At 46.0% G+C, this 13,656-nt stretch overlaps 1 protein-coding gene across 1 annotated transcript in view; it reads left to right on the top strand.

Annotated features, from left to right (window-relative positions):
• The window catches only part of nhsl2 (NHS-like 2), a 73,066-nt gene that overhangs the window by 35,678 nt on the left and 23,732 nt on the right, over positions 1-13,656 (top strand). The window contains exon 2 of the mRNA XM_068587232.1: positions 7,257-7,529. Within this exon, the coding sequence (XP_068443333.1) occupies positions 7,257-7,529 (273 nt within the window). The remainder of the gene's footprint in view (positions 1-7,256; positions 7,530-13,656) is intronic.

Below are 13,656 nucleotides of genomic sequence, written 5' to 3'. Positions count from 1 at the left end.
GCTCACGCCACGATAAATTACCTCCATGTTCTGATGACTGCAGCACGCCTTCGAGTGTGTGTGTCTCTGTGTGTGTGTGTGTGTGTGTGTGTGTGTGTGTGTATATTCAGCGCCCTTAAAAGCATTTATTAACATATTTACACGTATTGTGCTTTTCTGCTTCAAGCTAATTCAACTGTAAAATTAGATTCTTGCCGACGGAGTTCACTTCCTGGTTTTATCTTTGAGGGCGTTTACAGTTAACACACAGACACACACACACACGCACACACACACACACACACATACGCACACACACACATACATACGCACACACACACACGCATACATACGCACGCACGTTGTGCTGCTTCATCAGAAAATTGATTCAGCAGCTTATTTACTTTCTGAGACGCCCTTTATGTAAAACAATGAAAAGATTAACGGATAAGCTGAAGATAAGAAGTTACTCTTTTCTTTCTTATTGCCAACAAAATCATAATAAATGAAACTTTCTGACTTCCCGTATGGCTCTCAGCTCCAGGCCCGCTAGGAAACATTTCCCAGCTAACGTAAAATAGGGACTATTTTCTGCGGCGGATTAATCCACGTTTACGCCAAAAAACACGGCACAGAGGAGAGATTCCTCGTCATGTTGTGTCTCTACTCGGGATTTGATGTCACCAGGAAGCATCTGAAATGTCTGTTCAGATGTTCAGATGTTGTTCCTGCAGCAGCAGCAGCTTTATCTGACTGTGTTGTGTGTTTGTGGTCATTGAAAACATCTGGAACCGAGTCACGACTCCTTAAAAGTCTCCATTGCGTGTGAGTGTGTGTTCAAATAGCGCCATTTTGTTTTTTACTCCACGCTACAAACATAAAAAACATTCAGATTTTAGTTTAAAATACTAAAGAGTCAATGTTCTGATGCTTTTTTGTTTTCACAAAGCAAACTAGAATATAAATAGTGCTGAAGCTCAACAGACTGAACACTGTGTGCTGTACGCCTGCTGCTCCTGCAGGGGGCAGCACTGAGCTGCAGAGACAAGAGGCCGCCGGCTGCAGCAGTCTGCACGTGCACACAAAGCAATAGCTGCAGGTGAATGAGACGTGTAGCGTGAGCACACACGTGTGCACACGCTACACACACTACACACGCTACACACGCTACACATTTTCCCCCCAATTGCGCCGCTGATGCTCCAGAGGCGACGCTCCTGCCTCCGGACCGCCGGGCGCATTAATCGGCACGTCTCCTTAAAAAACAGCAGCTGGGACTCCTGCAGGCGGGTTTAAGGAACCTGCTTTATCTCCACGTTTCACCTCCATGATCAGTGGAAATGTTGTTTTTTTAAATTGTCATAAACACGAGTAAATAATGCAGCAAACCGGAGATAAATATTTCATGAAGATAAGAGCAAAACAGCAGTAAATATTGGACCAAACGCAAGCTAAAACACTAGTGAGTAATGCACCGCAACAAAGACGGAAATCAGTGAATACTGCACCAAAATACTAGTAAATAATACTAGTACAGACACTAGTAAACATACTAGTACACATACTAGCAAACAGACACATGTAATGTGTAGTGCAGCACCAAAAGAGTCGTGCTTTTGTTTTCTATTCGCTTTTATTTTCACACAGTTTTTATCTCTGGTGCTTTACGACGTTCTCGGAGCTCCGTTAGCTCCGTTAGCTTGTTAGCTCGTTAGCTCCGTTAGCTTGTTAGCTTCGTCTGCGTCGAACAACAAAGGTCAGCGTGGAAATATGGCGCGGACGATGATGTCGTCTCCGTCTCATTTTCGATAACGACACCCACAAGGACGGTAAATCTAGTTTACTGCTACACACACACACACACACACACACACACACACACACACACACACACACACACACACACACACACACACACACACACACACACACACACACACACACACACAAACTTTTCGAATGTCTTTTTTTTTACCATATAAACACGAAACCACAGTACGTGGGTGATTAAAAACAATAAAAATATGAGAGAAAGTGTGTGTGTGTGTGTGTGTGTGTGTGTGTGTGTGTGTGTGTTGTGTGTGTGTGTGGTAACAGCTCGTCTAAATCGGCGTCCTCCCCTGCCGAGACTCCAACGCTCACACGCATTAGCAATCGGCCTCGCAGAGAAAAATAACTTCACCAACACCTCGCCGCCGGCGAGGAGGAGGCGTGAAACTTCTATTCCTCCGCCTGGCGCCTAGTCCTGGTCCTCTATAGTCTCAGTGTAGTCCTGGTCCTCTATAGTCTCAGTGTAGTCCTGGTCCTCTATAGTCTCAGTGTAGTCCTGGTCCTCTATAGTCTCAGTGTAGTCCTGGTCCTCTAGAGTCTCAGTGTAGTCCTGGTCCTCTATAGTCTCAGTGTAGTCCTGGTCCTCTATAGTCTCAGTGTAGTCCTGGTCCTCTATAGTCTCAGTGTAGTCCTGGTCCTCTGTAGTCTCAGTGTAGTCCTGGTCCTCTATAGTCTCAGTGTAGTCCTGGTCCTCTATAGTCTCAGTGTAGTCCTGGTCCTCTAGAGTCTCAGTGTAGTCCTGGTCCTCTATAGTCTCAGTGTAGTCCTGGTCCTCTATAGTCTCAGTGTAGTCCTGGTCCTCTATAGTCTCAGTGTAGTCCTGGTCCTCTGTAGACCTCCATCACCTTCATAGTTCACAGCTGGACGTTTCTCCTTGAAGTTTAAGTGGAATATTTCTCTTCTACCTGGATCATGGATCATTCTAAAGACCCAGATCTCCATTTAAATCCTTCTGTCTCGTCTCTGCGCTGCATTTCTCTTCCATTTACTCAACAGGACCGTGGAGATTACTCCTCTCTTCCTAAATCTGCCCAGTGATGCCCGGCGGCTTGTGTCTCTCCTCCATCCAATCCCTCCATCTTCCTTCCTTTTCATGTCACCGCGATTACATAAGAGGGAAGAAAGAGTGCTCTAAGTGTGTGTGTGTGTGTGTGTGTGTGTGTGTGGAAGGCTGCTGCTCAACTTTTAATCAAGAATTAATTGTTAACCCCCGAGGGAAACAAATTGTACCCCAGAGACTCCTCTGTTTCTCGTATCCGGCAAAACAAACTCACTCAGCCGTCATCCATTTTTTCCCGTTAGCTCCCGTTTTTCCCCGTTAGCGCCTCAAAATGCTGGAGGATGCAACCTGCAAATCTCATCGAGGAAGCAGATAAATAACTTTATTTAAATGTGTTTTACTGGTTAACTAATATTTGTGATTCAATTCACAAATATTAGGGGTTCAATTCCCTGATTATTAAATTTTGTGTGTCATCGTTTTAGCCAACAGAGAGGCTAGGCTAACTGGCGTTAGCGAGCTGCTCAGCGCTACGTAAGCTAACTGTTTTTTAGCTTCTCTCAATACTGTTCAGACTTTTTTTATTTGTGGGTGGATGTGGCATCTTAACTTCCTGTTCAGGTAACTGCCGTCTTGTGATGATGTCATCAAGGTGCGCAGTCGTAGTAGAATAATAAAGATGGATGCCCGCCGCACCCTTTATTGCTAAACGAGTATCAAGTGATTTATATAGACAATTAAATGTCAGTGCACACATGTAAATAGTACATATAATGTTTTCTTAACAAGTACAAACATTTAGCTCGTTAGCCGCCGTTAGCTCGCCAGCAGATTGCCGTCACCCTTTCTCACTAGAGAGAGCGAAACAGGAGATTTTTTAATAACTCAACACACTTTTCCGAGTGTTTTTCCAGGCTGCCTCATTACTGCAAAACCTTATACACACTGTGCTGTTTTCTAGCATCAACACCACTGAAAAGCAGCATTGTATCCCCAGAACCTTCTCCCTGATTGGCACATCGTGGCCACCGTACTTTACGCAGCAACAGGCTGTCTTCTTGCACGGCCAGGTGGTCCTCCGCTTACGTCTTTAGCGCATTGAAGAAGACACACTAGTGTTTTAAAAATGGGTTTTTCCGGTGGGAAGAAGACATTTAAATGGGTTTCCAGTGGCGCCGTATGATCTGCCGGTGTGCATTGGACTCGAGCCCGACTCCCGCGAGGCCTCCAGCCTGTGAAGAACCTTGTTAGACAGACGACGACGACGACTCCTCGCTGTGTTGATGTGCGGCGACGACAGTGAGCAATTCTTAGCTAACGCGGATACGGCGACGTCTCAATGGGATGACGGTACGGTAGTTAGCGGTCTCTCTTTTTTACTCTCTCTCTCTCTTGATTGTGTGTAATTTGTGCCACATATTTTAGAAAACTCCCGAGGCTTCTGGGACTACAGCGCGTATTACCTACCTCTCACAAATGCACACTCCTCACCCACACAAAATCATATATTTAACTTTTTTTCAAAACCCACATCTTTAAAAATACATAATTCATGGAGCAGCTGTGAACGCCGGATATTCCCGCTATGTATTAACCTGTAACTTTTTTGTATTTTACACGTTTCAAGATGTTTTCAACTGTGACTTTTGGGGAAGTTTTGGCGCCAAAGCGTAGGAGACAGATTCATGTGAATTAAAGTGTCACTTCAGGCATTTGTGACACTTAACTTAAACCAACAAGCGCCATAAAACGGGGTGTAAAAATAACTTTGTCTATCTCTTGGCGTCCTGTGTTGAAACCTTGAGACTCGGTAGACTTGAACACTTTCTGCCTCCACTATTTTTATGTATAGAAAACCCCGGCGTGCATTGCTTTTGTTGAAGGCTGGAACATTTTATTTTGTTCAGCTCCCGGTTTAGGTACGCACTCCGCTCTGAGCGATCCGAAGAGTGCATCCTCTTTTTTTTTTCATGCCGTAGACAATGAGGAGAAAGGAAGCCGGTGAGTTGAAAAGATGTTCCCGGTGAGCACTTAAGCCCCCACATCACGTCTCTTTGGGCCAAAACATCTCTCGGGGGCTGAAGCGTTTCTACTTTCTCTCGTCTGCTGTCGGCTGCAAAGGCCTCGATCGAGGTGCGACCTTTCAGAAACTTCAGACGACGGTTCACCAGTCTGCAAAAACAACGTTTGGATTCATTTTATTTCTCGATTACCTCGCCGTCCAGTGGAAATGCTAACGCGTTAGCCAGCTTTCGAGAAAAAAGTTGGTTGAATTGAATGAAAACTAGGGAGGTTTTCTAACGGTTGTGGTCTGGGTTCAAGTAAATATGTTTGCTACTTATGTACTTAAGTTCCGTTAGCTAAGTTCTGTTAGCTAAGTTCTGTTAGCTAAGTTACCTTACTTAAGTTGCGTTACATAAGTTGCGTCAGCTAAGTTACATTACCTAAGTTACGTTAGCTAAGCTACGTTAGCGAAGAGATAAGTTATGTATGTCAGGTCACGTGAACAGTGGTCTCCCGTCATAACTACTATGGCCACTAGAGGTCGGTGTCGTCTTCTCTCGTTCGTATCGACCATGTGAAGAGATGCTAACGGCCTTCTGAAGCTGCAGGGAGCTAAAGCCAATCAATTGACGTAATAACACACAAATCCAGTCTTAAAAAACAACATCGTCCGCCTCAAAATACCTCAGTTTGGTTTCCAGCAGGTATTTAGTTAACAATAACAGCTCATGATGGTTTTTTTCCATAGTTTTGCTAAAAAATAAATAGTCCCAAAACAAAATAAAGTGCAAAAAGTTTTCCCGCCCTACTTAAAATACTGCAGACAAAAACAAAAAAAACAGAGTACAATCTGCCGGTGAGCCTCCGCTTCAACCTGGAGTTCCCTAATGGGATGTTTAGCTCTCGGCGGGGCTCAGGACACGACGCGTACGTCCAGTAAACACACATCAGCTCCACGGAGGAACAATGCAAAAGGGAAATAAGTGGAAATAAATGTGTTTAAGGGGCTGGTGGGACCGAGCCGGCTGCTCGCGGCGCGTTACAAATCATGCACGCTTCATGCTTTGTTCTCCGCTGGATGCTAACTGACGGCCGCTAACAGCCGCTTCTCTTCTGGCGGGAGGCGATTGTGTGAAAGCGGCTTAAAGGGAAGACGAAGCCGGCGAAGCTGTGAGCCTCCGTACGGCAACGCCCGGGGTTTTATTTGTGATGCTGGATCCGCTGTGTGCGTCTCTCAGCTGGGACCCGTTCTTTAAATATTAAACCTCTTTTTTTATCTTTAAATCAAGAAAATACCCTCCTGACCCCCTGAGTGTGCTGATTATCTGATAGCTGGTAGGATGGTGGCATCTTTGCACCATTGATGATGATTGAAAGAACAAGTTGGGAGCGTTGCACTCTTCTCAGATCAAGCAGTATATATATATATATATATATATATATATATATATATATATATATATATATATATATATATATATATATATATTTATTCATTCACAATGCTGATGGCCGTTTGCTCGCTCGCTTGTGATTTGTTGTAATTGTCTGTTTGTGTTGGCAGTTTGTTAGTGACTACAGGGGGTGGGGGTGGGGGTGGGGGTGGAGGTGGAGAGGGGGAGGGCTCTTTACTCCCCCATTACTGCCTCCATCCCTCCATTCTCCCTTTTGAATGTCATCCCTCTTTCCCTCCTCTTCCCGACCTTGTTCTTCCTTCTCTCCCGAATGCCGCGGTCACAATTTGTCTTTTTCTTTTCCTCTCCCGTACCTCCCTCCATCTCTTCCCGCTCTCCTCCCTCCTTCCGTTTCTCTCCTCCTTCTCTCCTCCCTCCTTCCCTCTCTCTCCTCCCTCTTCTCTTCCCTCCTAATTAAGCGCTCCCTCTCTCTGTGTCTCCTCCAAAATCTGTTCACTCCCTCTCCTCTGTCATTTTCTCCCTAATCCCTGTTTCTTTTTCTCCCCCCCACACCCCTCTATCCCTCTATCCCTCCTTCCCTCCCTCCCTCCTTCCCTTCTTCCTCGGTCCTTGTTCTCCCTGACAACACATTGCGTTATGTAATCTGCGTCTCCGGGTATCAGTTATGCAAATTCATACATTTTTATTTACGTGTGGTTTCTCTTCCTCCTCTCTCTCCATCCCTTCTCTTCTCCTCTATTTCCTCTCCCATCACTCTCTTTCGTCCTCCCTTTATCTCCCCCCTCTTCAACTCCTTTGATCTCCTCTCCCCCCTTTCTCTCCCTCCCTTCTCCATCAATCGCTCTCCCCCCGTCACCCTCTCTCCTCCTTTCTTCTTCCCCTTCTCTCCCCGCGTTTCCTTCCTTTCAATAATCTTATTTCCCGTCCTTATTTCACTTCCCCTCTCTCCTCCCCTCCCATCCATCACTCCTCCCTCCCTCCCTCCTTCCCTCCTTCCCTCCCTCCCTCCCTACCTCTCTGTCCTCCAGCCACCAGCGGTCTAGAGGCGGAGAGCGGCAGGCGCGGCGGCAGCAGCATCCACGCCGACGGCAACCACAGCATCAGCGGCGGCGGCGGCGGAGGAGGTGGAGGAGGAGGAGGAAGTGGAGGAGGTGGAGGAGGAGGCGGCGGCATCGGTGGTGCGGCCCACTTCAGGTCTCCATGGCAACAGAGCGTGAACGTGTTCGGCTCGTGGAGCAGGCCGGAGTGTGTCGAGGAGCTGCACCAGCAGGCGCAGCTCAACCTCCAGAGCCTGCTGCAAGGTAAGGGAGGATGGAGAGAAAAGAGAGAGAGAGGGGGGGGTGCATGGATGGATCGAGTGTGTGTGTGTGTGTGTGTGTGTGTGTGTGTGTGGGCGTGAGTGTGTGTGTGTGTGTTTTGAGTGGGTGGGAAAGGCGTGGAGGCAGAAGCAGAGAGAGTGTTTACTTGCGTGAGTGTGTGTGGCGTTGGACTGCATTGATATGGGTGTGTATCGTCGCCTTAAATGTGTGTGTGTGTGTGTTTTAGCATGCAGATGCTGCGTGAGAGGGCGTGTGTGTGTGTGCGTTCCTTTTCCCTCGCTACCTTGTGTTGATGTTGCACTGAAGGGTGTGTGAGCGTGTTTTCACCTTGCAGCGATGGGATTTAAGGCGGTATTTTGGGATTTTAGTGCTCGTGCATCGGATACGACAAGCGTGTCGTGTGTGTGTGTGTGTGTGTGTGTGTGTGTGTGTGTGTGTGAAGAAAGAGGCATTCAAAGGCGTGTGTTTACATCTTAGTTAGTAGTTAGAGGTTGCCTTGTTTTTGTTTTTTAAGGTGGAACAATGTCATTCTCATTTTCACATCAGCTTTGTAATGTGTGTGTGTGTGTGTGTGTGTGTGTGTGTGTGTGGGTGTGTGTGTGTGGTAATTAGTTCTCTAGGGGACTAGAGTCTCCATTGGTTCTCAGGTAAAACTGTTTCTCTGCTTTTTCTTTGCCTCGTTCTCTCTCTCTCTCTCTCTCCCTGTGTGACTCATGCTGTCTCGCCCTTTGCCCAGTGCTGCCATTCAAACCATCATGAATGAACACCTGAGGGAGTGAATGAACACCTGAGGGAGTGAATGAACACCTGAGGGAGTGAATGAACACCTGAGGGAGTGAATGAATGAAAACGTTGTGTTTCAAAGTTCACTCGTCTTCAATATTATGATTTTAATATCTTCAAGGTTAAAATCATAAAGCTGCAGAACTTGCATACATATATATATATACATACATATGTATATATATATATATATATATATATATATATATATATATATATATATATATATATATATATATATATATACATATATGCATGTCGAAATATTATGTATATATTTATATATATATATTATTATATATAATCATTATATATTATATGATTATTTTATTTAATTATTAAATATTATTATTATATATAAATACAATATAATACAATATTGCATCATAACGTCTGCAGACTTTCAGCAACTCGTTACTGAACTTTCGTCTCCGCTGAAACTTTCAGATCAATTCACCTCATGAAGAGTTGATCGGTTGTATTGGAAGATACTTTTCTGCTCTCTCTCTCTCTCTCTCTCTCTCTCTCTCTCTCTCTCTCTCTCTCTCTCTCTCTCTCTCATTTAAAGCCACTTATTGTTTCAGAGGATTTGTGTGTGATGAAGATAAGATGGATGAATGCAGTCGTGTGGACAGCAGCTACGTGTGTGTGTGTGTGTGTGTGTGTGTGTGTGTGTGTGTGTTTGTGTGTGTGTGTGTGTGTGGGGGGGGGGCCATTCATCTTTTCTGTCGTCGGTGGTTCATCTTTTTGTCGTCTCACATGTGTGTGTGTGTCCACCTTCCTGTCTGTGTGTGTTATATAACGCTGAAGCAACCAGCTGCTCTCTCTCTCTCTCTCTCTCTCTCTCTCTCTCTCTCTCTCTCTCTCTCTCTCTCTCTCTCTCTCTCTCGCTCTCTCTCTCTCGCTCTCTCTCCCACCGGCCTGGTAAAATATTCATCCCCCTCTCGCTCTCCTTCCTCCATATTCATGTCCGTGGTCTCTCGTCCTCTCGCTGTCAGACGTTCTCCTGCTGAGATTCGGTGTGAGATTTATTTTCCCGTCGCTCCGCTAAGTGGGCGAGCGGTGAAACCGGCCGTGAGGGACGAGGTCGTCTCTCTCTCTCTCTCTCTCTCTCTCTCTCTCTCTCTCTCTCTCTCTCTCTCTCTCTCTCTCTCTTTACACCTGATTGGATTAATTTGCTTTAATTGGATGCAAAGTCTTGGATTACACCCCGAACGAACCCGACACGTTCAACAAGTCCTGCAGACTAAACGCTGCCGCTGCCCGACAGGAGCAGGTTGTGTCTGCTTATGTCACCTGTGTGGCCTTCAGCTCACTGCAACGTGAAATGCTTCACCTGGATAGAAACAACATGATCACAGGAGGAAGTACAGAGAAGTCCAACATGTGTATTCATGCAGAACAACACAAAAAGAACAACACAGTTCAGGTAGAAGTTTCACACCATAAATAATCCTGATGAAGTGGAGAAGTTGTTTATCGATGAGCTCATGTGTTCATCTTATGCAGATGGTTTGTTCACAACACATTTATAACCTCTTTATGTAACTTAACTCCTTCTTTCCTGCATATATTCTGAGGGTTTATGCATGTTGACGCATTCATAGGAAATAGATTTGTTTCATAAACCGATTGGCGATAATTTTCAAATTAGATTATTTAATGTTCAGAGTTCCATTCAGGAAGTAAATAAGCACATATTTAAATAAAGTAGCACCTCATTTGCACATTTAAACTTGGAGTTTCTCATATTTCATTTGTCAGCTGCGATGCAGACAACAAACCTTGTGTTTCATAATCGATCGTTCCCCTTTTGGGACCTTTTTCTCGGTGCGTTTGGTTCCTCGGGGCTGCGGCTAACTCGTGCACGAGCTAAATGAACGAGTAGTATATGCACGGCGCACATTTGGAGAAAACGGGTCCGGGCCTCGAGCTTTACAGTTTGATTTTGCGAAACTGGTGGGAGGGCTCCTCGACCTCCCTCCCCTCAAAATACTGTTTTTAATCACATTTTCTGCGGCGCCGTGCGATTTTCAAAACTGCTCCTGGACACAAAGTGTCAGGCCGGATGGATCCTCTTCACACGGCCTCCTCTTCACAGGATGAAGAGTCATTTCCATAATTCACTGTGTTCAGAGAGCAGCTTCCTGCCGCTCCTGTCACTGCGAGAGGAGTCGGTCCGAAAGGTTCATGTTTACATATTTATGTTGTTGGACTGTGATCCCAATTAGACTCAGGGTCAGGAGACAGTTTAGCTTTAAATATACGGAAAAAATACAACAAAATGTTGCTTACACGTAATATAAAACCCAAGAAAAATGTGTTAGAGCTGCATTCTCTCTCCTGAGCACCAGGGGGCGACTCCTCTGGTTGTATAGAAGTCTATGCTTCATGTGTTAGAGCTGCATTCTCTCTCCTGACCACCAGGGGGCGACTCCTCTGGTTGTATAGAAGTCTATGCTTCATGTGTTAAAGCTGCATTCTCTCTCCTGAGCACCAGGGGGCGACTCCTCTGGTTGTATAGAAGTCTATGCTTCATGTGTTAGAGCTGCATTCTCTCTCCTGACCACCAGGGGGCGACTCCTCTGGTTGTATAGAAGTCTATGCTTCATGTGTTAAAGCTGCATTCTCTCTCCTGACCACCAGGGAGCGACTCCTCTGGTTGTATAGAAGTCTATGCTTCATGTGTTAGAGCTGCATTCTCTCTCCTGACCACCAGGGGGCTACTCCTCTGGTTGTATAGAAGTCCATGCTTCATGTATTAAAGCTGCATTCTCTCTCTCTGGTTGTATAGAAGTCTATGCTTCATGTATTAAAGCTGCATTCTCTCTCTCTGGTTGTATAGAAGAGATCTTTCATGATAATACATCATATATTTACAGCTCAGCATTCCTCTGCTTCTCCTCTGCAGACAGATTTACAGTTTATTTATTTTTTCCCGACAAGATTTACAGCATCCAGATTTTGCATTGTGTGTTTTTTCTTTCTCCGGCACTTCCATTAATCAACGGCAACAAATATTTAAGCCATTCTTCAGTTGAACTTTTATGTTTGAAGTGGAGCTCGTGCCGTCCATTAATAACCGGCCTGACCGGCTATTTGCACGCACTCGACCGCCTCCTCGCCACTCGACATTTCACCGACGTCCTCTTCAGCGCCTCCGCTCCGTTTGGGACGTTCGCGATTTCTTAATGTAGTTTGGTGAAAGCGTGCTGCCGTGTTATCGGATCATCTCAATCTGTCCAATTCATACATTCAGTCCCGGTGAAGGTCGTTGGAGGTCACTGGAGGTCAGTGGAGGTCACTGGAGGTCGTCGGTGTCACTGGCGCTCAGAGAGATGAGAGTAAAGTTCACTCTGTACATTTCATTTGCACCTTTTATTTCCTTTTCTTTCTGTGCATCCTTCTATCTTCTGCGCAAGTATTTAAAGGGCCAGCGCCCTTTAACGACTCAAGGTCACTTTCAATGTGACGCCGGCCCTTTAATTGCTTCGAGTCGGCCGTCAGCCGTTACCTCCTGCAGGGATCGATGAACATTACAGAACAGGTGCAGCATTGATCAGGTGTGCCGAGTCAGCAGAACGTGTCGTTTCCTCACATTTTCACTTCCTGTGCGTCGCTGGCTTCTATCAGTGATATTTTGCATTAATCATCATGTATTTATAGTTTCCTTTAAGCAGCCGTTTAGCATCTTCTGGAGGAGGAACATTGTCTGGTGAACACAGAGCTCAGTCTGACAGCTTTTATTGTGATTTACACTGTTTGAACGTTTATTACTGAGTGACCTTTAATGTCTGTTTTCAAAACCACAAAATATTGAATTTCTTTCTCGCCAGGAAACAAGCCTCCCTCTCTCTCTCTCTCTCTCTCTCTCTCTCTCTCTCTCTCTCTCTCTCTCTCTCTCTGAGAGATGTCTGAGAGCTGAATGTAAGAGCGAGATGACAGACTTCAATCAGCAGAAATTGATCCAATCACAGGTCCAGAATTCACATTTTAAGGAAAGAGAGATCTGACCCCCGAAGAAACTCTCTTCCCTCGCTCGCAGTTTTCTCTACAAACAACAGGCGGTCATCTGCAAAGAAATAATACTGTAAAAGTCGTGTTACAAGCCGCCACTACCTTTGGGGGTTATCCCTGCTAGCTCCCCAGCTAGCGTTGCTGCTACTGCCCGCGTGCCCGCTTCCCGAGACGGGCGCCGAGCTCTCGTTCGGTAGTTGTCGGGTAGCTAGCAGCAGCGCTAGCCGGCTACAGCGGGGAGCTAGCGGAGGACAACGACCGAAGTTTGTGCGGTTTTCTCGTGACCGACATGAACGACAGAATCTGTCCTTCTAGGTCACGACCGTCCTCACAGCCGTCTAATGGATGCATCCATTGTGTTGAAGGACGAAGACGTGACCTGCGCTCCAACACACACACACACACAGACACACACACACACAGACACACACGTGCTGCACACAGACAAACGAGCGGGGAAAGAGGCGTTTTGTTAATGTTGTGTCTTCATGGAGGGGAAGAGAAAGGGTGACCCACATCCGACAATACTGGTGTGTGCGCTTGTTGTTGTTGTCGGGGAGGGGCGGGTTTATCTGTGAATGAGTGCACCGTACACACACACACACACACACACACACACACACACACACACACACACACACACACACACACACACACACACTCATTATTCTACGGCGAAATGAGTTGTTAAGTTACGTTTTGAAGTTTATTCGCACACATGTTGACATGAGAGCACATTTCAGGGGTACAAACACACACACACACACACATGCACACGCTCACACTCACACACAAACTCACACACACACACTCACACACACATTATTGTACCGAGAAATGAGTCGTTATTCACACAAATGTTGACATGGGAGAGCATTTCGGGGGCACAAACACATTTGTGCACTCGCAGCACAATTCACACAAGCGCCTAAGTTGGAGACACACACACACACACACACACACACACACACACACACACACACACACACAATATCCAGGTTAGTGATGCATCAGTGGCTGGCCCGCTTGTCTGGACAGAAGAAAGCGGGTGGGGGAGGTCGAGCTTATTGTGTGTGTGTGTGTGTGTGTGTGTGTGTGTGCATTAGTGGGAGTGACCAGCATACCTTTACACCCCGATCCCCCAATACCCCCCCCTCTCCCTTCATGTTCCCACAGCTCTCTGCAGCTCGTGGATCTGAACCGACACACTTTGTTCCCGGAGAGACGAGTTTATTTTGTACTTGTGTACTTTTTGTGTTTTTGCGTTTTTACGAGCTGGTCCTGCAGGCGGCTGATGAGTAACAGGACA

The sequence above is a fragment of the Clinocottus analis genome, unplaced genomic scaffold, assembly GCF_023055335.1.
Source record: "Clinocottus analis isolate CAN_PGR_092001 unplaced genomic scaffold, fCliAna1.0.p SCAF_21, whole genome shotgun sequence".
In the NCBI taxonomy this organism is placed as follows: Eukaryota; Metazoa; Chordata; class Actinopteri; order Perciformes; family Cottidae; genus Clinocottus; species Clinocottus analis.
The sequence above is the reverse complement of the archived record's forward strand: the minus strand, read 5'-3'. Positions and strand labels throughout refer to the sequence as shown.